Raw genomic sequence first — 26,077 nt, 5'->3', positions numbered from 1 at the left:
GCACGTTATGTTTTTTCCGGCTTTTTTTGGGGTGTTTGAGTTCTGGATTTTCGTTCGAAATCCGAAGCAAAAAAATCTCCAATTTTTTCTTTGAACTCTGATTTGTTCAAAGTCTGGGACGTTCGAAAACCGAGGTACCACTGTATTTCTATTCAAACCACGTTCTGGAAGCAAGGACTTGCACTTATCAGGAGACCAAGGGTCTGAGGCTGCAGAGGTAGTTAGAGTTAGTAATCGGTTGGCTCCATCACACAGAATGGTCGTAGAAAAATAAAGATCAAAATTAACCTGTTGTTTTACTCTCTACAACAGTACAGATGGCTTAGCGTGGCTACATGGGGAGACCCACTCTTCTCGGCGAGCTTCGGCAGCGGTACTTCTCCGCCATTATTTTTTGACGATTTGGATAGGTTCGAAAAACTTGGGCATTGCAGTGAGTTTCAGAACTAGTTTGAGGCAAACTTTCAGGCCAAAAGAGAAGAGAACAGACTTACATCAGCACATACATCCAGCCACCACTCATCTTGTTTGGCAACTCCACTCTGACAGCGAAGCTGAAGAGCTTGGTTACCTACACCTAATGGAAGCGACGCCGTCTTTCCAGTTATTGCTTTGTGCAACACTACGATGAGTTGGAATTCAGTTTGACACTTACTTAGCGTTCTAGTTGAACAGAATCATCTTTGTAGACAATATATAATCATTTCATTATGCATATTCATACATAGTTCCACAGCCATGTTGGTGACTCTTTAAATAGCAAGTGTATTATAGCGTCCCTCTATCCATCCTCTGCCTCTCCTCCGACCGTGATATTGCTTTAGCATCAGTCCACTCTTTCCTTATCACTTCTTTCCTTGTCACCATCAGTCAAGGATTAAACTAATACCTATTGTCATTCCCTCATCCATGCAGCCCCTCACCCCTTGTTCCATTGAGATTTCTTATAGAGAAAAGCATGCCTTTGTTTTCATGCCATCATTTTTTATTTTTCCAGAGCATGAGCTGTTTCATTCTCTACTGACTCCATCTCTCCTTCATTCCATACACACATCTACTGAAAACAGTATTCACTTGTTGTTGTTGTTATCTTCTTGCTCCTCAAAGTGCCCTACCTTTCATTCACCCTTTGAATTCTTGGTTCATCCATCTCACCATCCAACCACTCACCATCTCCTTAATCTTCCCTCCATTCAATACATTTTTTAACAAGAAATGCACCCATTTTTTTCACATGAATCACTGATTCATCTACTTTTTTTTCTACTCTTAATGAGGCCAAATTTCAATCACCCAACTATCCTTGTCTTCTCATCATCCATCCATCCATCCAAGAGAGTGCAATCCGACCAAAGTGTTGTTTTAACATTTAGTGTTTTATAAAACATTTTTGCAAAATATAGCCAAGGCTCATTCATTTAAATACACATAAATAGCAAGAAAATACTTTTCCCCCCCGTTTTAATTCAACTTCTACACATAAACAGAACATGAACACAAACCAAAGCCTTTTTTTTGTTTTGTTTTTGGCAGCGGAGGAAATCAAAGTCACGGAAGCTGAAAGCTGAAGCGGCCGGTGATTGACCCCAAATCTACATCCTCATCAACATTTACACAAGTCGTATTCAAGTCAGTATCAAAGAACACGTCTTTGGATCGGTGCACTTTACAGCAATAATGGTTTCATCATCAATAAAAATGTTTTTTTTTAACACCAAAACGTCCATCTATGTACAATAGTGCAGACGAAGAGAGTCCATCGTCACGAGGCAGTGGAAGGAGAACAGCCACCATCTGCCCTTTTTAAGAAAATTCAAGTGGGTTTCTTGTTGAGCGGGAAAACATTAGCCTCAAGGCAAAAACCAACGTTGGGAACTCGCATCAAACAAGTTGGAGATTTCATCTGAGCCATTTATAAGGCTAAAAACAAATACTGTATCAGCACTGTAAGAATTTTACATTCAAAGTCACAAATGGAAATTGCTTTTGCATATTTGGTGGAGATTTTTCAGTGGTGTTTGTCATGGTTCAATCATGGAATTATCTGTGTTGGTTAACTACTCGATGTTGGTAACATTCAAACTTTGAAACTTATCTTCAGTAAATAGTTTCTCGTGCCAGCACATGTGGAGACTTCCCTTTAGCAGGAGCCCCAGAACAGAGAAATGAAAGACAGATTGATGTTTCTCCTGATCATTTTGCCGGCTCTGGGATGGAAGTAGCCCGCTCCACCCTCATTGTCCAGGGGTCGGAGGTCGATGCGTAGTATGGAGAGTGACTAAGCATCTCCTCTCCTGCTAAGGCAAAGGCAAACACTCCTCGTTGCCTTCCTGCCCTGTCATCCTCCCCTCTCCTCTTCCCCTCTGCAGCCCTGCTACCGAGTCCCAACATCTCCCCGAGTCCACTGCTCTTGACTCCTGGGTAGTTTAACCCAGTCTCCTCCAGCCGATTGGTGGGACCCGTAGGGGGACACAGGAAGTTGCTGGAGGGTGTGGTGCGCCACATGGCCGGCTTCCTTCCTCTCCTGGGCCGAGAGATTCGGCAGCTCTGCCTCTTTATGTGTCGGTGTAGGTGGTCGGAGCGTGTGAAGCTTTTGTAACAGTGCTCGCACTGATATGGACGAACCCCCGTGTGGATGCGCAAGTGGTTCTTCAGGTCGTAGTTGTGGACAAACTTAGAGTTGCAGTGGAGGCAGATGTAGGGTCGCTCGCCTGTGTGCTTCCTCATGTGGATCTTTAGCTTGTCTTGTCTGCAAAAGAGAGAGAAGAGAGTTAAGAAGTAAGGCGACAAGTAAAAGCCAAAGGTGAAATCGAAAATATAACAAGGTCATAATATAGTAATCAAGTGGTTTTTTTTATTGTTATTCAAATTGTAACTGACGTTTTGGTGACATGCGGACACACATCTTATCGGTTTTGTGGTTGATGGTGTGGTTGTTTCGAGTAGAGCTTTAAAAGTATTGGATGGAAAATAAAAAAAGATATGTCAGTGTAAATGCAAGCTCAAATATTTAGTTTATTTATTGAAAATCGCTAAAGTAATAGATTGTAACTGAACAATGCATGAAACAAAGAAACATAAACTCTATCTATTTCCTGTACAACACAGTGAAGGATCCTGCTGCTCACTAAACATGCGCCACTGTCAAAGACATTTGGATCCAGTGTTTTCAGATATAAAATTAAAGCACCTTGTCACAGTGACCTGATCAATCAACCGTAAATGATATTAATGCGGACTTATTTTGATCAATAGTAAAAGAAGATATTCATTTATGACTATCGCTATTCATATTGCAGCATACCTTGAACGCTGTTTCATACAGTTGATTTGAAATGATTGGCCATGCAAATGAGGCTTACATAAGAAATCCCACTGACTTGGAGGTTAGACACGCAGCGCCCACCGACTGGCAGGCTTCTCTCCTTGGCCTCTTTAGCAGATATTATTGGCTGCATGTCTAAACCTAATTCAATTATATCATTATGTATGACTCTCCCAAAACGATGGGTAATTGTTTTAAATGCGAAGGCATGACTTTTATTCCAAGTGTCTAATAACTTAATTCTTTGTTTTAGGGCATCTGTTTTCCTTTGATCTAAACCTGTTGAAAGTCAGATTCACAACACAGATTTACACAGTTTGTTTCCTCAGTGAGAGCGAGAAATGTTCCTGTTCTTTTAGTGAAGAAACAAAAAAACAAAAGAAAAAACAACCAGTGAGTTTTCCCACCATTAACTTCCTAGTCTATTGAACTATTGTAAACATATTTAAAAAAACAGATTAATTGTCATATATTTCCATATGTTATCGATGATATTATATATTTGAAGTGACACAGCTTACATTTCCGTCATGGAAAGTTATGAGGTCCACTGAAATGTCAGGGGAAGCTTGTGTAACAACAATTCTCTGCCCATGGTAGACAACTTCAGGAGAATTAAAGAATTCAAATCAGATTTACAACCTCCCTTCCAGAGTACTGTGCCTTACATAGGAAAGAATTAAACACATAAAGAATCACCTGTTTACTGGTGTGGAGACGTGTTGGACTAGTGATAACCTATATTATTAGTTTCAAATTTTTTCTCATCCGTTTGCTGCTATATTTAAGATTCTTCCAAGGAAACTTTGGTCATAATCTAGATTAAAACACTTGTCTGATGGACATGCAGATATCAAACCACCAAGGACAGCAAGAGAAGAGAAGTGACAAGTTGGTCAGAAATGAAAGACAGAAGCAACAAAATAACATCAGGGGATTTCCATTCTGATAAATAAATGGGTCACGATAGCTGGGGAGTTTTAGTCCTATCAGCGCTCATGCGTCCTCAAAAGAGCTCCGCATGTGAGAACTTTGGTAAAGAAGAAAATGCTCAGTTTTTTTGCCTTGTTGAGTCTGAATCAAAAATGTCTTTTTCTGCCATGTAAACTGTAGAATTTAACCAGTGAGACAAGGGTTTGTGAAGTGGACTAGGCGATGCTCGCGTGTCCTGATAAAATGCCATATTGACTGTAAAATCGTTGGGAGAAGCTGCACAGACCTGGTGAACCGAACTTCACAGATGGTGCACATGTACGGTTTCTCTCCTGTGTGCGTCCTCATGTGTCGCGGCAGTTTCCCGGCTCCCTGGATGACCTTGTTACAGATGGGACACTGCTGTGAAGACTTTGGCTTCATCTTCCTCTCTTCCTCCAACTGCCACGGAGGAAACAGCGCCCCCATGTGGGATGCAGAGCTTATAAAGTTCAGGTATGACCGGAAGTCTGCCTCATCCTTTACTGGGCCCAGCACATGACCCTCGGACGGGACCGACCCAGCGCTGACAAACTCCTTCAGGAAGTCGCCGTGGAGCAGACTGGGCGGGACTTCCTCCTTCATTTCCTCTTTGATGATCTCTCTTTTCACCGCTAGGTCGAGCGGCCTGGAGGCCTCCAGTGGGGCAGGTGTGGGGAAGCTTGGTGGGATTCTGGTCTGTGGTGAGGCTCCAGGACGAGGATGCTGTTGGTGGCCGGGATCCAGGAAATGTTGAGGGAATGTTGGGAAATCCGCCGCCCACACGGAAGGGTAGAAGCCCGGCAGAAGAGGAGAGAAGTTGGCTCTGCGCTCCAGCGATGACATGCGTGGGTACAGCCCCTCCTGGAGGAGGGATTCGATGGAGAAGTCCTTCAGGGCCCGACTCTCCAAACTCTCCTGCAAAATATGTCACCGTGAGGACTGGATTAACATTTGCATCATCGTCTTTGAAGGTAAATGGACTCAAGCAAGTCATTACCTGTTTCCCCTGCGTGTTGTCAGGTGACTGCGACTGTGACGACTCTCTGTGGGTGAAGGTGGAGGTGCTTGGTGGGGAGGAGTCCTCTGTGCCCAGAGGGGTCTGACCTTCTCGGCTCTCTGAAGAACGCAGTGACCTCTCACTTAGATTGTCCTCCTCGTCCTGCTCATCCCGTTTGGACCTCCCATCCTCCTCTTCTTCCTCTTCCTCATCCTCTTCTTCCTCATCCTCAGCATCTTCCTCCTCGTCCTCCTCTTCCTCTGCTCTCGTCCTTTCCCCATCTCCACCACCGCTGTCCATGATCTCCAGGCAAACATTGATGACGCAGGGAATCTCCAGCATCTGTGCTGCATTCAGGATCTCCTTGACGTTGGAGGCCGTGACCGTCAGCGTGGAGGTGTAGGCGAACTCCAGGATGGCCGTGAGAGATTCGGGACCGACAAAGTCGATTTCATAAACAGCTGCCGTCTGTTGTTGGTGGCCTCCCTCTGCGGTCGCCACGGTGAAGAGCTTCTTAAAGTACTGGCTGCAGGCGGCCAGAACCGAGCGGTGCGTGCGGTACTCCTGGTCTCGGACGATGAGGATGACGTCACAGAGGAGTCCATCACGTCGCTGCTCATTCAGGCTGCAAAGGACGTCGCTGCTGTGGTTGGGGAAGGGGATCCCGATCAGATCTTCTTCTCTGTGATGGACCATTCTCCCCTCTAATGTCTCCTGCGTGACCAGAGAAGATAGTTAGGTCATAGTTAGAGGTCAGGCTTTGCCATGGAAACTTTTTTCTTGAAAATCGAATGACTTGCAAGACAGTAGTTAATTGTTTTGGCATGACTGCATAGCTATTGCAACTACTGGCCCTTTTTTGGGAGAAGGTTGAATGCGATGGCGTCAGCACGTCTGACATTAAAGGATCACATCACCTGGGAACAAAATCAGGACATCTACTGTATTTGTCAGGTGAGCAGAAACATCATTTGAAATATGTATAAAACACAATAAAATATTTTATTTAACTGCATTTTCATGAACAACAGATCTTTATGTTGTCTGGCCATGAGAATACTGTTGGCAGATTTACATGTCAGTTAAATATTTCCAGCTTCAGTGAATGAAGTGACGTCACTTCTTCATCTATGACATTCGGACACAAGTCTGCTCATGAGTTTTAGTGGAATGTAGTTTGGGTCACAGATTACTCATTAACATAGTTGTTAATTTCCTTGCTTTATCTGTGTCTTGGGGCTGAGTGCACGTCTGTTCATGGAAGATTTGTGATTAAACAAGTACATGAGTTACATAACAGTTACATTTTTAGACTTTATTGAAGCTATTAAATCATAATGAGCTTGTTTGTAACTTAGTAACAGCTGCTGATACACGGTGAAAGACTTTACTCCTGTGGCCGATGTGCGATCCCAGACCAGACGCAGCCGAGTGGTCGTGGTTGGGCAGGTGAATCGAAAGAAATCTTCAGTTTAAAAAATATCGGAAGAACATAAATCCTCTCTGAATATATGAGGTGTTTTAATAAAACAAACCGGGATCCAATACTGTAGCTTCCTCAGACTCTTTATAAAAACTAAAAAAAGAGTATCTTAATGCTGATCACAAACAGAGGAGGCTTTACTGACATAACTTCACTACCAGGTACAGTTTCGTACATATTATTATTGCTTTTCTCCTCCTGTTGCTGGAATACAAGAAGAATCTTTGGAGAACGGTACCATTGGGAAGCCACCAACCTCATGTGTGCTGCTTGGAAATGAGCTCTCTTGAATGCCGCGACAATACGAGGTGGGCGTCTGTTGCAATGTTAACACTGTGAGTGGCAGTCTAACTTTATTCAGCAGCGATGATTGTTTGTTTGCCATCTGCGCAGCAATGGCAACAAGTGGTAAACACAGCACCTCTCATTCTCAGCAAGCAGCACACTGTGTGCACGAGTTTGACTACGCCATGAAATGGATTTAACTAGGTGAAAAATAGTTTTCCCCATCTTCTGAGCGTCACAGAACTAGAGAGAAAAAAACACAAAGGAGGTCAGATTGTAATCGAGATACTGTTTCCTGTGAAAGTGCATGGTTCGCACACTGTTGTCTCTGCAGATGAACAAACTATTATTTCCTCCTCAGATCCAGCCTCCTACCTGTTGATTCACGGAGCTGTTTACTGTCCTCTTGGAGACGACTCATTCATTCACCTCTAAGAATAGATTTTAAACCTAGCTGTCCACACTTGGTGGTCACCACAGGCATGAGACGATGCTGCATACTTTGAAGCAGACCCGTTCACCACAGCTGCATTGTTGACTGCTGACTAAACAGAGTCACTCATTCGTGCTGAAGCACATCACACCGTTCAGAGAGGGGAAAAAAAAAGGTTTCAGTAAATCCCTTAGTTCACCTGTGGGTACACACCTCAGATACCAATCTTGAGTGGAGTTTATTCTTGTCCTATCTGTTGCTAGGTAACACTTTCTGTGTTCATTTCATTGATACTCAGTGGACATAATTAAATGCCTATAGTAAAGGCGGTGGAAATGAACTTCAGCCAGGTTTGTCGGATTATATTTATGCCATACAGTGGTGCAGTGCTAGTGAGAATGTCCAAATTTCAATCCTAATTTTATTTTCCCACCACAAGGCTGACACTCACTAGAGCGTGGGTAAAAGGTGAAAGAAGCACGTAAGGGAGAGATCAGATGGTCCGAAAAGTTCCCCAACAGGTTGCACAAACAGCAGTGGAGGGGCCCCTCCCTGTGAAAACTTGCCAAGGCAAACAATAGCGCGGAGCTCGGAGCAACACCGAGTGGATACCAGGGAGAGAAAGAGAGAGCAAGTCTGACTGGGAGGGCTTGGCCAACTCACTGTCACTTGTTTTCTCTCGAGCCATCCCACCCACTCCTGGAACTCCGGGACACGTGCTGCTGTTTGGTCCGGCGAGCGCCACTCCCCTTAGTTCCCACTGTTGGCCAGCCACCGGCTAGTGCCGGCTCTTCGCGGCCGGCCCCTAATTACAACGTGGAGAGGATCTAAGGAGGATGTGCCACATAGACAGGGAGGGGAGGAGGGCACGGCTTTCCCACCACAAGGTCCTGAAGTTGTTAGTCAGCCAGACTTAACCCTTTCACCCACCCCACACCCATCGCAGAAGGGTGGGGATGCCACCAGAAAGTGCTTTGATAATTACTCACGTTTCTGTGTTAATAGAAGAAGGGACTTACTGAAAGTCCATCCGCCGTTTCTTACTCATGAATTCATGCGACATGCCTCCTCTTTATTGTGCTTGTGTGATCCTCCTTAAGCTTCTAAGTCAGTCTTTAATATTCAGCGATGTAGAGTAACATCCTGGTTGTTGCTGCGGAGCTGCACAGGCACCTTTGATATAATGAGCAGTAAACTCACATTTAACACACAGACTGAAAACTACTTTAGCTTTTGCTTGGGCCTTCATAGCCTCTAGCCAAGAAATGATCCTGAAATTCACATTGTAAACCTTAAAAATGAGTCGCCTCATATGCAGAGCTTAATTAATCGAGCAAGCAATGATGTCCTTTTCGAATCAAAAATACTTTGGATGAAGAAGTTGGAATACTGCGTTCTAAGGGCCGCCAAGAAAGATAATACATCAACAACACGTGTTAAGCAGCTAGTAAATAGCTGCTCTCAGTCACCTAACAAGTTTTCTCTTTACTCAAATGATATCTGCCCTTCTTTGCATTGAGGATTGCAGATACGTTCACATCTGTTCATATCTTTAGCTTGACAGCACACTTTTGTTCTTGCTGTTTAAAAAATAAAATCTGAAAACGTGGGGTAAAGTTAACTATTGACGCTTCAAAAATCCCTTGTAACCTAAAAGTAACATAAAATTGTGACTTGTATTGATCATTATTGAACAGGTTCAGTATTTTTCCTTAAAAAAGAACATTGACGTGTAACTCCTCTAGTTCCTGAATTAATATTTCACCCTATGATTAAATAGTGACAGGGGTTGTTTGAGTCATCTGGCATCTTGGGTGAAGGGAAGAGCGTTTGTATTGTAATGGCATGATAGGTCGATGTGTTTGTTCCCTCACGAGCGCAGCATCTTTATCAGAACGTTCCTTTCTTTCTGTTTGAGCCATGTCTCCTCTCATGCCTCACTTCGTCAGCAACACTTTCAACTCACAACACCCACCCAAAATAATGTGTCACCTCCATTCAAGTGTTGTCGCTCTCCCAAGAACTTCATCTGCTTCCCGGCAACGGACCACCACCATCACAACCTTCCCCTCCTTTTCCTAATCGTCCCCTGCTTCTCTCACTTTATCATTATTCCTGCAACGGGGCCACCGGGGCTGGACTCAAGCACTCACAGCGAGGGCCACAAATCAACCCCTAATGTCCATCTCAAGCCCTGTCACGGGCTGGCGCTCATTTCACCAGGAAACTCTCATTGCCAGTTTATCCCTGTCAGGACAGTTGCACCTGACCAACACACCAAAGTTTCCCTCTCTCTGCCGCCCTCCGTCCACTCGCTAAGCAAGTGTCACTGAGGGACAGTCATTATTGTGTCGGGCAGCAGAAATGCTCCCCATTATTAAGCGGCCGCATTAGCTGTGGAGGCGACTCCATTATCACCAGTGCAACACCAGAGCACCTGCTTCTCTTGTGTCGGCAAAATACAGATCACGTCAGGAGAATTTAACCTTAATTGCTGTCAAACAGAGCAGCACATGCCACTTGCACCTCCTAAGTTGTGTATTTACCCGCACAATTATCGTGACATTTGAAACTGTTGACAGGGATTTCAGGGTTTGCAGGGAAGTAACTTTTTCCCAACAAACGTTTATCTATGATTTGTGTTTATTTGTTTCTTCAAAAAACAAAAATACATTTCAATTACGTTTTAAAAAAATAATATGGGTAATAGACATATCAAAACTAGTGTGTATTCCACCACGACCTTGTGTATTCATAAATATAAAATAATGTCTCAAAAGATCGGAGAGGAATCACAATATAACATCTTTAATGGAGCACTTGATTCACTTGAAATATTTCTTTTTCTTCTATATTTAAAGTAAACAACACACATGGTCTCCGGAGATATGGAGGGCCAATTTAAGCAAGTATCCTGGAGCCTTCAGGGGGCCCCAGAGCTACACATCATTAGTCTCTCAGCCCTTAAAATAAGCAAAAGTTCAGCTTTGCTGCTCAGAATTATGGCAGCGATTAAAAATGCAGTTTAACATACAGTTTACAAAAATACAAAATAATAAAATAAATGTATAGCACGTGAAAAACAGCACCATTTTGTTCATAAATTAAGAATGTGGTATTGATACCATAGCTTACTAACTTACGTCCATCTTGTCAATTAATATTAACTCATACACTTGTTTTCTTTTCGTTAAAATATCACAACTTTCCGTCGCGCCACATTTTGAAAAAGTGGATGAACGAAACTTTAAAAAAGTTTGACAACTCGACAGTTGACAGCAAGCATTGCTTAGTGAATCATACAAGCAAAAACGGCCTTTTACTGTCTTCCGAGATGATGTCAAACTTAGTTGTAAACAATAATTTAAAGCTCAGTGTTAAATCCATGTTTTCACTTTTCGCTCTGCCAAACATCGGCTTCAACTTTCCGATTCACCTGCGGCACTCGGCGCACAGTGGTGTATTACAACTGAGAGTGTAATTACAGTCTTTGATTAAAAAAAAAAAACAACCACACAATTATGTCGAACTTTAACTGGTGTTTGCTGTGATGGTGTAAACGCCGCAGCTATTTCTAGAATTTTGCCGCACAATATTGACACAGCAGACTAAACAATTACGTTTGAAGATCTGTTGTCAGGTCACGGTGAGCTGAGCCGAGTGAGTGACAGCCATGTAAATACAATTAATGCACTCAGTGATGCACATGTGTTGGCTTGTTCGCACACACAACAAACGATCGCACACACCCAAGTGAAGACACACACATGTCTTGATACGCTCCGCGGCATTCCTCAGGTTTCAGTACTCACCGTTTCTTCAGGTGCAGACTATACTCCGTGGGTCCTGCCTTGACCTCTTCGCATCGCCCCTCGATTGAAACACCCGTCTGACTCTCAGTCCATTCACAAGCTCCTCAGACCACCGGCGGGAGCCCCATTCATAAAAAATAAAAAAAGAAGTAAGACCCGAAACCCCCCTCGGAGGAATATCCAGCGGAGAGAAGAAGCAGAGCGACAGGCGCGCGAACCTTCTGCGCAGCAGAGTGGAGCCGAGACTGTTGGAGGACGAGCTCGAGCGTGAGAGGAAGGGAGGGAGGGTAGCACTGCGCCGCGGAGATGTCGCACCACTAGTTTTTATAGCAGGGTGGGTAGCCGAAAGATAATAATACCCCATCCTCCTCCACAACACAAGTTTAAGCGCACTGTGTAATAAGCCCGTGGCGCAGACACCCTCTGATTTAGGTCAGACAAAATGAATTTTTAGTTGTGTTTGAGTGGATTTTGGGTAGAAAGGGAGCGGGGCAGAGGAACTCTAAGAGGTTGTTTGGGGAGACAGATGAGGGAGGGAAAAAGAAAAAAGAAAGAAAGCGAGAGAAAAAGTTGGAAAACTATTTTGCGCTTCTTGGTTGGTCAGTCTCAAGCTGGGACGAGATGCGTGGGACGGAGAGTGGAGATGCAGAAGGAGCGACAGAATGAGTGCGAGGCTGAGAGGCACCGACGTCGACTGCTTTCATACACCTGGTCTCTGTTGCCACACTTTTCACTCTGAAAGAAATACTCAACGGGCTTATTTAACATTCTTGCTAAAGCTAGGACTTGCCAAGTGTCTGTTTCAAACTCCTGCACTGGCGTCGACGATTCACTGCGCGTCACATTTATAACTCAACTGATGACGTAGAGTTGGAACTGTTGGACCCATAACAAAAAAATCCTATTTCTGTACTACAGCTAGATGAGGTTGAGGGATACCGAGACATTCCCCGAGCAGGACGAGGATTCTTTTTTTGCTTTTGTTTTGGAGCTGCCCTTTTGTTGCCTAATATGCCTGGAAATATTCCTAAATTTACAAACAGCGATTCATGTTGAGTCTGTTGCTTAATAATTCTATTAAAAGTACATGTCATGGGCTCTGTTTTCAAGTGTTTAAAAAGACAGAAATTTGACCATGAGCATATCTACGAATGGATTAAGCTCAGCGTTGACTACATGAGCTCATACAGTACAGCAACTAAAGAAAAGAAAGACAAATGTAAAGAGAGAGAGAGGAAAAATGAGTGTGGAGATGGAGAGAACTTTGGGATTGTCTCAGTCTGAAACAGGATTCGGAGCTCACAACTCTCGCCCTGGACAATTGAGCAGCAAAATTAACAATAGTAGATGTTATGAGAGCAGGTAAGACGTGGATGCTGTTGAGTGTAACTACAGTAAATGGCTGCAGTTCATACATTGTCAGTTAACCAGCACTTAGTCGTATCCCAGTGGTCACTGGGCGAGAGGCAGGAATACACCCTGGACAGGACACACACACCATTCACACACACATCATTCACACACAGTGTAAAGAGTGTTGGAGTGTCCAGCTAACTTAGTGGGCATGTCCTTGGGAGGAAACCAGAGCTGGAAGCTTCTTCAATCGTGTGAAGAAGCTACTTTCCTACAGGATGGGTGGATGGGTGAATGGGTAAGTGAATAGATTGATGGAGCTAGATAGAAAATCTTACAGTGAATTCCTTCTGACTTTTTTCAAAATGAATTTGTCTTGTTGCCCGACTAAGGATAAAGTTAATGTTTGTAGGTCAAGATATCAGCGTGCTTTGTTGGTGTACTGGGTTGTGTACTGAGTTACACCCATGTGCTCTCTGTGTCACTTTGCCTAACCATGTTAAGATGATGGTGCTTGAAAGAGTTTTTTTTTTATATATATAATGATCAAACAAATAAATGTCACCTATTTCTGACTCTGCCAGCGTGAGACCTGCTTCCTCTTAGGTGCAACAATTCGTTTTAGTTTCACCCAGCAGTTTCAAGTAGTTATGGAGGCCCCCAACAGATTCCTGTTTTGAGTCAGAAAGTGGTGAGGTCGGGGAACAGTTGGCGAGCGTGCTACCACCTCACTGAACGAAGAGGAGGAGGAAGTTCATGCAGAAAGGTGAAAAAATAGGCCATGAATTATATCTCAGTGTAGATTTGATACCCAGCAGCAGAGAGGGGATTTCAGCGCCAAAAGAAAAGAACAACCACATGAAAGAAAAGGCTGGTTTCAAAGCTGAACCAGCAATTTTATGAACAAGCACATTCAAAGACTAATGGAGGATTTCCTCTGTGACATCATTTATCCCAATTTGCTTACAAGACCACTTTCTTACAGTGCACAAACACTAATATTCGACTTTAAAAGACAGCAGCCTCTTTTTAATGAGACGCGGTGAAGGAGCTCAAATGTGTGGTGCTGACAGTAAAACAGTATTTAACGGTGTTAACAAGTTTGTCTCCTTCTGCTGGAATATTTCAACCCGTACTTAAACCCTGAGCGGCCCAAGAAATTGTTTTAACTTAGGCAAACAAGTGGAGTTGCGCATCAGACTGCTATGCCCACTTCCCCCTGGCGAAAACACGGCGCGCAGCAAACCGCAGCCCGGTGGTTTACACTGTTTTGTACCGGGTGAGAGTGGAGGCCAGCTCACATCGGCATCTCGTATATATAAACGGGGTTAGCCACTAACTGCTAGCAGGCCAGACAGACGGCCAGAAAAACAACATGGTAGAAGATCGGCTGTCTATTCTAAACACGTTGCTGTCGTCACGGGAGCGCCACCTGTGTGCAGGGGTGCGTTGTCATATCTTTGCACAGCACCGAGGCCCCGGCGCCAAATTCTGGGCAACAACGGCCTCTGTTAGCAAGTTTCAAGCAAGATCATTACATTTTTAAGTGAAATACTTCTGTAAATATTTTGCCTTTCTCATGAATCCCTCTGTAGTGAGACTTGTCTTTTGTCCAATTTAGGCCACTGTAGATCGAGCTACCCGTTGGAGCGGAACGCTTACGCTCATGGCACCATTTTGCTTTCACTGCTTTTCTTCATTTCGGTCCCTCTCTCTCAGGTGAAGCGCTGAGCCACATAGTTCAGATAAGAGCATGTGATGCGTTCATGAGTACAAGAATTTTCTATGCAACTGGAAATAACAATGGCTTACAGAATGTGTGTGCGGTGGCGACAAAATGACCCCAAATGTGTGTGTGGTTGCTGGGAGGTGGATGGGGGGGGGGGTTACAGTTTTCAGTTTGAGGAACCAGGTTTACATCACATTCAAGTTTTCCACTGGGCTAAAAGTGGATCAATTTATTAATAGAATATGATTTTCATATGAGTACTTTTCACTTGTTCTGCTTTGAAAATTAAAGTTGTCTGTCTTCAGCATACAGACTGTGAAGTTAACATTCATGAAGTATTCACCGGTTTTAATGAAAGGAAATAAAAATGACGGTATTCAACTCATCCATGGATTGCTGGTGAGAAGACTCTTCCCTCTAGCCTGACTCTCACAGGGTTAATATTTCTGGTCTTTCGTTGTCTTTTCTATAAATGCCAAGTTAGTTTCAAAGTTGTATGCAAAGTCTTTTTTTTGTGTGCTGCTAATGCAGTTAACCTTACGATCGAAGGATACGGGGGTGGCGGGAGTGCGCGGAGGTTTCCTTTTATTGAAAGTCATGTGGCACCTTGGTAAAAAAGAAGCAATTGATCCTGTGTCATAGTTTTAACCATTAGTCGCATGGCTTTGCACCTTCAAATGCTATTGATGTCCAGCGTCCATAGTTCCCCTGATAAAAGCAAGATTCCTTTAACTGAGCTGAATTTGTGAAAACTGCAGCAGGTATATGCGGATGATGTGCCGCGTAGTCTTCTCAGTGTGATAATGTGGACAGGAAATAAATTCACTGAACAATACTAAGGAACCACAGGTCATAGAGTTCTGCGCTGGTTTATCTGGTCTGACTCTGTGAAGTGGAAACACTGTGAGCAAGTGATGTGTTTTCTCTCCGTCCATTTGTGTGGCTTCTTGGTGTACTGTACCTATTTACTGCCACCTGCTGTGCGTAACCAGACGGGAAGACCGACAGAGGGGGCCGGGGTTTTGACGTGAGGCTACGTCCTGACCTGTTGACATTCTTTATCATTGCTGCGCAAGTTCTAAAAGGCTGGGAAGTATTCTTCTCCCTTCATCATCCTCAGCTGCTGCTTTGTTTAATGTAAATGTATATTGTCAGCTGGTTGCTCTAGAATGATTTACCTGCATCAGATAGTCTAAAAAAAACTGGGACGAACTTGGCAATTTTATTTTCGTACCAAACTATCACTGTGGCCAATGTTGCCCTGTGCTACTGTGACTCAGAGGGCAGGTGTGGCCTGGTGTGGGAGAGAGGCCAGAGACGGTCAGCTCCCTCACTTCAGAGATAGATCCACGCCACAGCCTCCCAGGTTTATAACCCCTGCCTCCAAAAGGACAGACACACCAGCGCTAATGTTGCTGAAACACAAAGGAAGGCATCTGCACAGACCAACTGTAGGCAATAAATTACAAGACATAATCACAAAGCCTCAGATACACAAGCACACGTACAGTATCTATTTGCCATTGTGGTGAGGTTATTAGAACTCACCCTGGATCAGGCTGTCTAGCTAAACAAATGTAGGCAGTTGACTTTCTCCTGTCATGTGTGGTCACCTCTCATTTCTCTTCAAAGTGTTTGTGTCGTGAGGAATGGAGGATGTCAGCTGCTGCACGGGGGAAAGCTCGCCGGGTCCAAGAGTGCAAGGCAGAAATACACTACAATTTCATGTTTACGTCCGCTGAGTTATGGAAATTCATCCCAAATTTGAAATCATAAAACGGAGTCTCAACTGTATTCTGTCGTACCCTTTGACTGGCTAGCGGAGAACATTTGCGAGGGTCACGGGGTGAATGAGGACAACTCCTTATAGTGATAACGAGAAGGAGGCCAGCCTTGGTGGGACAGCCTCCGTCTGCCCTGGGGTCGTGTGTGTGTCTGCATGTTTGTGTGTGTGTGTGCGTGCTTGCTTGCAGGAGAGCCCTGGGGCGCTCTGGCACCTCCTAATTAAAACCAGTCAGGCTGCAGGGCAGGGGAGACAGATGCCTGTCATGGTACACACAAACACACAGGCACCCACGCGTGCCGCAGATCGCTCGCAGCACACACACAAAAATCAAAAATTAGCGGGATGGTCAGCTATTCGTGGACACGCCCGGCGTGGCTGTGTACAGTCGGCAATGGTGGCCGACAGCGCGCTTACCTGTGAGTTTAATGGTGAGTTGGTGGAGTCACGAGGAATCAACTGAATATGCACTTGTTTTCTCTTCATGTAGCACAAATTCATTTGAGTCAAATCTTAGGGCTAGTGTCAGAGCCAGTGAAGACCAACCAGATATCTATAGTTAACTAGTCGCAGTGCCAGATTATTAATAACTAAGGAGCAATAATGTGGCATTAGATGAGTATTACATACTAAATAGTTTGGGTGTATGTGTGAATCCTATTATTAAAGGAGCAGGACAAGCTTTCTTGACACTTCCGAATGATTTCTATGATTTGAGTTGTATAAGTTCAGGGAGCTTATATCGTGTTGACAATGTGTTGGATGGCTCTTCATTTGTAAATTACTTTTATCCGTGTAATGAACTTGTTTGTTTTTACTTGTTTGCCAAAGTCACTGCAATTACATCTTTGATAAGGTTTTATTTGAGAATTAGGAGTGGAACACCTCGTGTATACGCCTTCTCCTGACTGAGCATTTTCAAGACCTTGAGAGTTGCTTTGCCTCACGTAGCTTGGTGGCTCTTTCGTTTCCGCTCATCACCTGACTTCTGACAGCAGTGTGCAGAATACGCAATGTTGGAGGCTGAAAAGTGAGAAATCGAATAAAGATCGATTCCATCCCTGCTAAAATGACAAAGTCCCCGCTGTGTTCCAAAACTTGTGAAAGATTTATTTGCCAGTTTGAATGACTGCAAGCCAGACTCGCGCTCAGACTCACTCCAAATGCTGGAGATGATTTCTAAGTCTCTTGTTACGACTCCATTTGTAGTGAGGAGTCATAGGTCTCGCTCAGGTTTTCATTTACTGATGGTATCTACTCTCAGCAGCATTTTAACCCTTTTCATTTTCATTTTAACCTCACTCATTCCTCAGATAACCTTTATTTCATGTTAAGCTGCCGCTGCATAACAAATGTCACTCAGCATTAGGAGGTCGAATGAAAGATGGAAAAATAAAAAGCGTGATTTCATAATGTTTAAAAGAAAGATCTGGGTTGAATAAGTGGGTCCACCCACCTGTGTGTGAGAGGCAGCGAGAGAGAACGCGGGGCTGGAATGCGGTTTTAGAGACATGAGTGTGTGGGTTCGGGTAGCTGGCCTGCTTCTGCTGTCTAATCACTGGTGGAGAAAGGAGAGCAGCGTGCCTTGATCCACCCACCCACCCCAGACGAACTGCAGTTAGCCTGCTGAAGCAGCGAACACGTTCGCCTGCAGCAGGGCGCCACATGAGGGAATGGAAGGTGGCGGCAGCTAACCTGCATTTGGCATGCTTGCTGTGATCTTCTGATGAGAACAAGCAACAGGAGGTCATGACTTGGTCAACTTTTTTTCCTTTTAAGCGTTACATTATCTCAGTGGCTCTTTGAACGTAACGTCATTTTAACCATGAATTTAATGTGTTTCTTTTATTTGGAAGTTTGGCAGTGATGTGCTGGTACCGTTCTTGTAAAGGAAAATATCCCACCATTGAACGTATGTCCTGCAAATCTAGTTATCCTCTCATTCCGCCGTCAGTCTCGCTACTGTATGTTTTGATCAGTGGACTGTCGCGTGTCACTTGACCGTGCCATGCCACAACGACTCCCCGCTATTAGTAGAATTTAAACAAACACAGGAGTAGCTGTTGAGTTCTATGGCTCCTAACTGCTGTTCATTACTGGCAAAAAAAACAAACCTCTTATTGTATCAGATAAGACTGTCACAGTTGTGGTGGAAATTGTTTTATTGATTTGACTACATGCCATGTTTTGATAAAGTCATGTAGTGTAAGCGTGACTGTCAAAGTGCCCGAGTTTTTAATGTGATCAGTGTCTTAGATAAAGATCATTAATCGTTCTAATTATTCCAGGTAGCACAGAAGAAGCCAATATCAAACTGGTAGTAGCCCTTCTGCTCAGTCGGTGTCCTTGAAGTAGCTTGCTAGCAGTCAAGAAACTTGGTGACCCCCTGGTTTGAACTCTCCAATAAGTGCTTTCTCTTTGCTCCTTTCTATCAGGATGCAACACTCAACGCCACCTTCTCCATTTCCTTATTCAACAATGATTTGATCCTGTTCCATGAACCAGCAGGAGGATTGTTCAAGGATAATTTCCATTGGCCAGAAAAGCTAGTTTACTAAAGCTGTGAATGTTAAGTCTCTTTCACTGAGTCTAGTTGAAGGTGCACAGAAGCCTGAGGCAACAGACTAATGTGTTTTTTTCCTCTCTTAAAAAAATAAAGCAGGGCCTTTTAAGTGAATCACCTCACTCAACCAAAAACAAAACATGGGTTACAGGGGTATCTTAGCAGCTTATCGTATACACCGCCACACAGTTTATAGACCAGACTTTCAGAACTGTATGAAAATGTATATTTTCAGATCAAAACTGAAATTGACTTCTGAGCCAAAATGGAGACTTAATATCTCTTGTTCTATACACATTTTGAAACAGCTCAACTCCAAGTCTGTCATAAATGGCATAGAAGCTCATACTAGGACTCCAGTCTCATCTCTTGAAATTCAAGGAGGGACACCTTTGGCTCATGGCTCAGCTCTTTTGTGTGGCAAGAGTTGAGGAGAGGTCATTATCTGCATGTGAACTCAACAAATGAGCAATTTGTTCAAGCAAAACTGACAAACTCAAGCAAAACTCACTTAAAATGGAGACCAACCCAAACAATAAAAGCGTGACTCCTCAAAACCTAGCTGCCTATTCGTAGCGCCAGGCGCTGTGTTTCGTGAGGAATGCGATGCAAAGTACACAAATCCCACAGAAGGAGCTTTTTTGGCAGGACTGGGGCCTCCCACCCACAGCAGCCTCTTCAAGCCTCCTCCCATCTTTATTCATCTGTGAGGGGCGGCTTACTCACCCAGCCCAACTCCACACAACGCAACCTGGACTCTAGTCCGACAGCGCAGGATTGAAATCCAGGTTTTGTTTTGTATGTGTGTATGTGGCACACACATGGTGTAATGCTCTCACACACATGGTTTCTGGGCCATTATGAACGTTATGCATTAACCAGAACCGTAAGTGTTGGATGATAATTTATAAGAAAGAGAAAGTTTAACAATGCTTGTGATTGACAGGCTGACATTGTGTCATGAAATGTTGGAATTGCTCGTGTATGCCTCGTGTGAATTATGTCATATGAGCAAACTGCTGTCAGGAGGGGAGATGGCTTGGAAACTTTATGTCTCTCTTTCTATATCAAAATAAACACATTGCATCATTTAGTGATTACAACAGCAATTTAATGCTCCGCTCAGTCACTGCCTGTCAAACACGCACGATGGTGGCACATTTGCATCAATGTCTCTCCGGTGGATAATGGACAGCTGCCACATGTGATGTTTAACATTCTCACATAAAAGAGCCACTCCATCAAAAGAGCAGGTTCGAATCATATCAGCACTTGACAGAGAAGTGAAGCCATAATCTGCTTTCTATTTGACTTAGTAGTGACTCTATCGGCTTGTTTCTTCAAGATATTAAGGTCTGACAATGCAGCTGTATATGTGTGACGTATTTTCTGGTTACTGGTATTGTTTCCTGATGAATAAACAACTTCAAGAATCAACACCCTGACATTCAGACCTATCTCTGTTGGCTCCACGTTTAGCTTGGCCATGTTTCTTCTGTGGAATCAGAGTGTCATAAAATGTTTCCTACATTTTTATACACATTTTTGAACAGCTCTTGTGTATAGCTATTGTATATATATATATATATATATATATATATATATATATATATATATATATATATATATATATATATATATATATATATATATATATATGTAGAAAATGTACTATATTTTATTACTGTATTTCGCACTATTTTGTTCAAATCAAACACAACAGCTCATTTGATGTTTTCTTTTCTGAACTCTCATGTTATTCCACTGCTTCACTTTGTTTTAAATAGTGCAATATTATTTGCAAATTATGAATAAAGAATACTTGAATCACTACATCTCTCTCTTGCCAGCTATGCAGTTATCTCAACAATGTTGACGCTCGTACAGCAGAAATTTTATGGCCTCGATCTTCCAGCCAAGATTTTTGTTGGCAACTTCTTCAACTAATCAACGCCTTTGTTATTCGCAACATAAGAATGAATACCGGTGAGCTGATTCCATATCAGTTAACAACGTCCGCGATCGGGGATCACTTGGTAGCTCCTGGATCAGGTGACAATATTGCCTCTCAGCTCCAGTTTGACCTTGTGAATGACGGAGAGTCACTCAGTGAGAGCAGGCTGAAGAGGCAAAGGAAGTGAATCGGCGAAACCGTCTCTCCCACTACTTTGCAAATGACTCCAAAATGAGAGACGTTCTAACACGACAGCAACAGAAATAATTTACTCACACTTCCTTCTTTGTGTTGCTTCACTGCCGCACACATCTGCTGCCTGGCACTTTCTATCAGAACAGTGCGTCAACATGAGAACGTACATGAAGCTTCTACCACCTTTGTTTGTGTGAGACACAAAATTGAAACGCCGGAATATCAAACACCCATTGACGACAAACTTTTTGCAAGGAAGAGAAGACTGAGCTGAAAGAGCTCTCTGACCTTTTCAAGACGATTTCCTCTCACAGATGCAGGTGCAGTGGCAGCACAGCCATACGTGTGAAAGTGCGAGAGGCAGACACTGAACTTTGCTTAGAAGGTGTGTCAGTGATTTGTGGGGGGGGTGAAAAGGTACCATTCTGCTTAACAGTTATCTAAGAAACACAACAAAACAAAAAGTGCTACACCCACCAACCTCAGCCAACACCCCTCCCTCCTACTAAACCCAAAGTATTTTGGCAGTGTTCCCTAAGAGTCCACCTGTGCTCTGGGGAGGGGAGTGACGCACTCGTGCACGGAGGCCAAGCCTTTAGACATGTGAGCTGAGAGAAGGTGCTCAGCAATTCGTGGTGCAGAAGCTGGACGCAGAGGATTCAGAATGGCAAACAAGGGTGACAGTGAGAAGACTTGCTCTCTGGCATGAGAGTCGCATCAGGACAGACATAAAAGCGGGTGAAGAAAGGCAGGGTGAGAGAGAACTGGTGACACTATGCAAGTGTGTTTGGGTGTGTTCATTTGTACCTGCTGAGACGCAAGAGCCTTTGTGCCTCTGTGAAACCTTTAATGCAGCATAAAGGGAATATAATAAAAGGGTGTAATCTGTGATGTCAGTCCTGCGGAGAGTGACATTACACCAGCGGTCTGGCAACGGAAACACAGAGCAGAACATGAGAGGGTCTGACATATGAAGATGAACGGTTTCCCCACTTGAACTGGACTTTTTTTTAACAGCTTTAATCATAGAAAACAAAAGAAAAAAGTCAAATAGGTGTCATTTGCTCAAGCCCTGCTCGTTAGTCCTACGCTTTCCTTCGTTTAAATGCCTAAATCATAGTTTACATAATAGGTCAAGTATTGACATTCCGAGGTAAAATAAAATTGGATTTGCCAGGAAGGAGCACAAGTCTTGACTGTGATATCACTACTATCTACTTACAGGCAGAAACATGCCACAAACCGTGAGTACACTTTAATCCCTTTGTTGCACCATCTTGTTAGTCATGGGTCTGTTCACAAAAACTTACACAAAAACTCTATATACAATCCAAATTTGACATTTTCCCATTTGAAATCATACTGCCAAGAAATGACACAGGTCCTGACTTGTGACAAATGGAAGACTTTTGTTTTGGTCTGCTGTTATCTCTCTGCTGCTTCTCACTTGCTCTGTTCTGGTCAGAACAATGGAAAACCTAACTTCAAGGACCCATATACAGTCATCAGAAATACGTGCATGATGGCAGCAGTAGTGGCTCGTAGATCTATCTATATAGACGTGTAAGAGAATGTGAAAGTTTTTTTCTAGTTGTCGTGTGGTTGGTTGACAGAACCGGTATCCTAACCAGCTGATTTTGAGCTCACTAATGTGAGTTGCTCTGGGATCCTGTGTTCATCGGTCAGTGAGAGTTCTTGCAGAAAAGTCAAGTGTCCTTTTGTAGGTAGCCCTCTCACAAAACTTGGCAAGCAATGCTACTCCACCATACTTCTGTTGCCATAATGCCCCCAGTACAGAACAGAATTTCTAAAACTCAAAACACAGTTCTGACTCACGGAAGTTGTTTCATTGCTTTGACCGTATGCTCTGTTTTGAAAAGTAGCTGCTTGGCTGGAGGCTGCAGTGCTTTTCAAACAACAAATCAAAACGTTTTTCGTGCTTTTCTGTCATGATATTGGAACAAATCTACCAATTTCTAATTATTTAATTTTTATTTAAAATCTCGATATATGTATAGCATGCATATATTTTACTGAGGATACAGTGACTCACTCAACCCAAGTGCATGAAGTGACTGGAAACAGGAAGACTCCACACTGTCAGATTAAGGAGGATGTTTCAGTAATGGTGATGGATTCCTCGCCTTATAAACAAACCACTCTGTGCACAGTGTATAGTTTGTCATATAGATTTACACAGGCGCATGGTAAATGGTACCCTAAAAACCAAACCAGACAAAAACCTTTCGATAAAATCCCATGCACCTGAGAAATGACCTTGTCACTGCTGACTGTGACTGTGATCCTGTTTTATCATGGTGTTTGTGGCAGCAGCATCTTGAATAAAAGGGCATTTTTTTCCTGTTCAGATTTTTAAAGTTTTGAAACTCTGAAATCAGGCTGAACGGTATTTCTACCAAAATCATTATCTACTCATTAATTTAAACTCATTAGCATAAATCCATGGGCAAGGTTGCTCCAGGCCCAGTAGAAGACGTGTCAAGGGCAAAGGAAGTGCAGAACTTTTAGAAATGGACGAGAACATTTTGAGGCAATGAAGTCTTGTTGCTTTTGGCGCTGCACGAGTTATATGCTTCAGATCAATAAAAAATGCAGGCAACAATTCAACCCACAAGCTGCTGGTGCTTCTTTCCTGCCACCTGTGGAGTGGGTGTCGTCGCCACGTCCACCAAATCTGTCAGATCCACCGGCAGCTGAGTGATGGAGGGAAAACATTGTTCCATAACGTGGTTCTGCTGGCCTTGAATCAGACAATATTTACAAGGTTAAATTAAACGTTAGAGACAAAATGATGTTGACACGCTTGGGTGGCTTTATTAGTTTTAGCTTCTCCTCAGAAGAACTCTTATCAGCTCTCTACCGAATACTGTAAATGTCCACCCTCTTTCTTTTCCAGCAAAAGAAGGTTGGACCATCAAGTGAAAACCAAGGGAGCAGCAACACGGGTCAGGAGTGCGTGGGTGTGTGGGGGCGGCGTCGGCCTGCATCGACATCACCTACATCATCCAAAACACTTTTTTCCCTCTGAAGGTTGAAAACTCACATGGCCTGATGCCCGGCTCACAAACTTTCTCCACCTTCTTGTCTTCCTCTACCTCCTGTGTGAAAGAAATGGGAGGTGAGTTTGGTCATTGAACAGTTTTTAGACTTATTCTGCCGTGTTCAGTGATGCTGGGATTCGGCTCTCACTTCAAATCCAATTCCTAATGTAGGATTTTAGGGGTTTGTCCCGCTCATGCTGATGCCCTGCTAATTTATTGTATGATATTATCAAAGCTCATGGGTGGAACTCATTCAAGTACTTTTTTGCTTACGTCCTCGGTTTCCTGTGTTCAACTCTGTAATACAGGCAAACAATGGATTAAACTTGGGTGGGGTATGGAAAACAAAAAAAACAAAAAAACAAAAAAAGTTTTAAATAAATGTAAAAACGGAAATAGACGCCACAGTTCCACACACAAGTGTGAATTAAATCATCATCTCTCCTATGGCGCAGTGTTGATCTTTACCCACTTGTCCCTCTCTTCTAACGGCACTCCACCTTGAGGTTGTGTTAACGTGTTAGCTTGGTATTTATAAGAAATGACTGAATTTCAGAGAGAACATTTGGTGAAACGTTGAACAGTGCACGTACAAGAATACAATGTCCAGGCTTCCCTCAAGTCAAGATCTGCTGGGCTCAGCAGATCTCTTTGTGCCTGGGTTTTCTGAAGGCCTTGAAATCTTTTTTGTACATTTCCCACATGGGTTCGCTTCGGCAAGTCAGCCTCGTCCTTTTTAACTTATTGTAATCATCTTTTCTAGTCACACTTCCTCCTTCACAGCGTCCATGGACCTCGTCTCTGTCCATCATCTCTATGACCAAGGTAGTAATACCTGTTGTTTATATATAATTATATATATAAACAATTAACAGTTTTTTATTCATCTGACTTACTCATGATGTTTAAAAGAAGATATTTGACTTTGCAATGTCTTAACCTGTTTTTGTAGATGATGTTTCTCTTGATGTTCCTCCAGATGATCCTCTTGGCTTCATCTGGCCATGACTTCAATCAATACTCGCAATAGGACTACAACATTCACATACAACCATAGATCCTCAAATAATGATGAACATCATCACAACTAGAACTAGAACTTTATTTTAACCATTGTCAATATACATAATGTATACTGCAGGCCAGGATTTTGTTCAGGGATGTTTTTCACTACACAATGGCCAGGGTTTCTACTACTCTGAATGTACTTGAAATTGTTATGAAATTGAAATTCTTATACAAATATTTTGAAGACATTAAAAGAGCTTTAGTTTAAATAAGGTGATATAAAAACTTGAATATAGCCACCAATGTGATTTATTGTGCTATTGTCAAACTGATGCAAAATAAACAATATTGTGTTGTTTAAATGTATGTATGGTCCATCATTTGATTCAGCAATGTACCAAATTCATTCAAATTGAAAAATGTGGCTTCACCATTAAACTGCGATCACAAATTCTCTATTAATGAGATTAATTTTTTTAATCGAATCCCACCCCTACAATGTCCCAAACGTATTTATCTATTTTTTTTATTTTAACTGTCAACAAGTACAAATATTTAAAGTGGCAAAAAAAATGATCGGTTACACTGTGTCTTGAGGACCACAAAGTGGGCTGCACTATTCCCTGGTCTGTGCTCATGGCTGCTTTAAAGAAACCTTCTGTTATTGAAAGGTTACTAGTCTGGTTTAACTGGTTGTAAGGAAATATGAACATTACAATTACACGGTAATGACTTGTGCTGTGAAGTTACTGCTGTCGATGGACCAATTTAGTGTCACTTGAAGCTACTGTACTGTAATTACATGTGTATAAATGCAAATAACCTCCCCCAGATTTGACTCCAGTGTCAAGTGTTAGGTACATTTTTGGTTTATCACTGCCACCACTTGCGATGTACTAGTGTTATTGATCAAAACCCATGTTGCAGACTTTGTTTCTTTGGCCGGCGTGATCATTGTGAAGGACGTTTTAGCAAACGTCCAGTCTGATCTGTAGCATCATTTCAGTCTGTTTAAAGACAAGAATATACATATATCAACTTGCACTGCAGTGGCTTGTACTTATTATCAAGAGCATGGAGTTCAAATAGATGTCAGGTGTATATATGTATATGGAGGCCTCAGTGAACATGATCACTATGG

General features: G+C 43.0%; 1 protein-coding gene and 1 long non-coding RNA gene across 3 annotated transcripts; one reads left to right on the top strand and one right to left on the bottom strand.

Annotated features, from left to right (window-relative positions):
* Window positions 1-1,283: 1,283 nt before the first annotated feature.
* Window positions 1,284-21,588, bottom strand: LOC128768454 (zinc finger and BTB domain-containing protein 7C). Of its 2 annotated transcripts, none has more exons than XM_053881356.1 (4): window positions 21,155-21,588; window positions 5,277-5,990; window positions 4,545-5,194; window positions 1,284-2,749 (listed from the first exon to the last, which is right to left on the bottom strand). In XM_053881356.1, exons 2-4 carry the CDS (start codon window positions 5,970-5,972, stop codon window positions 2,194-2,196), a joined length of 1,902 nt encoding a protein of 633 aa, XP_053737331.1. In that variant the 5' UTR covers window positions 5,973-5,990; window positions 21,155-21,588; the 3' UTR covers window positions 1,284-2,193. The 2 variants fall into 2 exon arrangements, with proteins under 2 accessions (XP_053737331.1, XP_053737323.1); XM_053881348.1 differs by lacking the exon at window positions 21,155-21,588 and adding an exon at window positions 11,290-11,760.
* Window positions 21,589-21,780: 192 nt separating this feature from the next.
* Window positions 21,781-25,802, top strand: LOC128748198 (uncharacterized). The gene is made up of 4 exons (XR_008412759.1): window positions 21,781-22,110; window positions 23,784-24,005; window positions 24,692-24,753; window positions 24,908-25,802. It is a non-coding gene; the product is annotated as an uncharacterized LOC128748198 (long non-coding RNA).
* Window positions 25,803-26,077: the final 275 nt, after the last annotated feature.

The sequence above is a fragment of the Synchiropus splendidus genome, chromosome 1 (genome assembly GCF_027744825.2).
Source record: "Synchiropus splendidus isolate RoL2022-P1 chromosome 1, RoL_Sspl_1.0, whole genome shotgun sequence".
In the NCBI taxonomy this organism is placed as follows: Eukaryota; Metazoa; Chordata; class Actinopteri; order Syngnathiformes; family Callionymidae; genus Synchiropus; species Synchiropus splendidus.
Note: the sequence above shows the minus strand (reverse complement) of the source record. Positions and strands in the feature narration are given on the sequence as shown.

What these genes read in the sequence shown, in the direction of transcription:
- LOC128768454 (XM_053881356.1), bottom strand. Translation starts at nt 5,972, where the DNA reads ATGGTCCATCACAGAGAAGAAGATCTGATCGGGATCCCCTTCCCCAAC. An exon ending in ACAACACGCAGGGGAAACAG is followed by an intron (nt 5,195 to 5,276) that starts GTAATGACTTGC and finishes CATATTTTGCAG; the next exon opens with GAGAGTTTGGAGAGTCGGGC. An exon ending in TGTGAAGTTCGGTTCACCAG is followed by an intron (nt 2,750 to 4,544) that starts GTCTGTGCAGCT and finishes TCTCTTTTGCAG; the next exon opens with ACAAGACAAGCTAAAGATCC.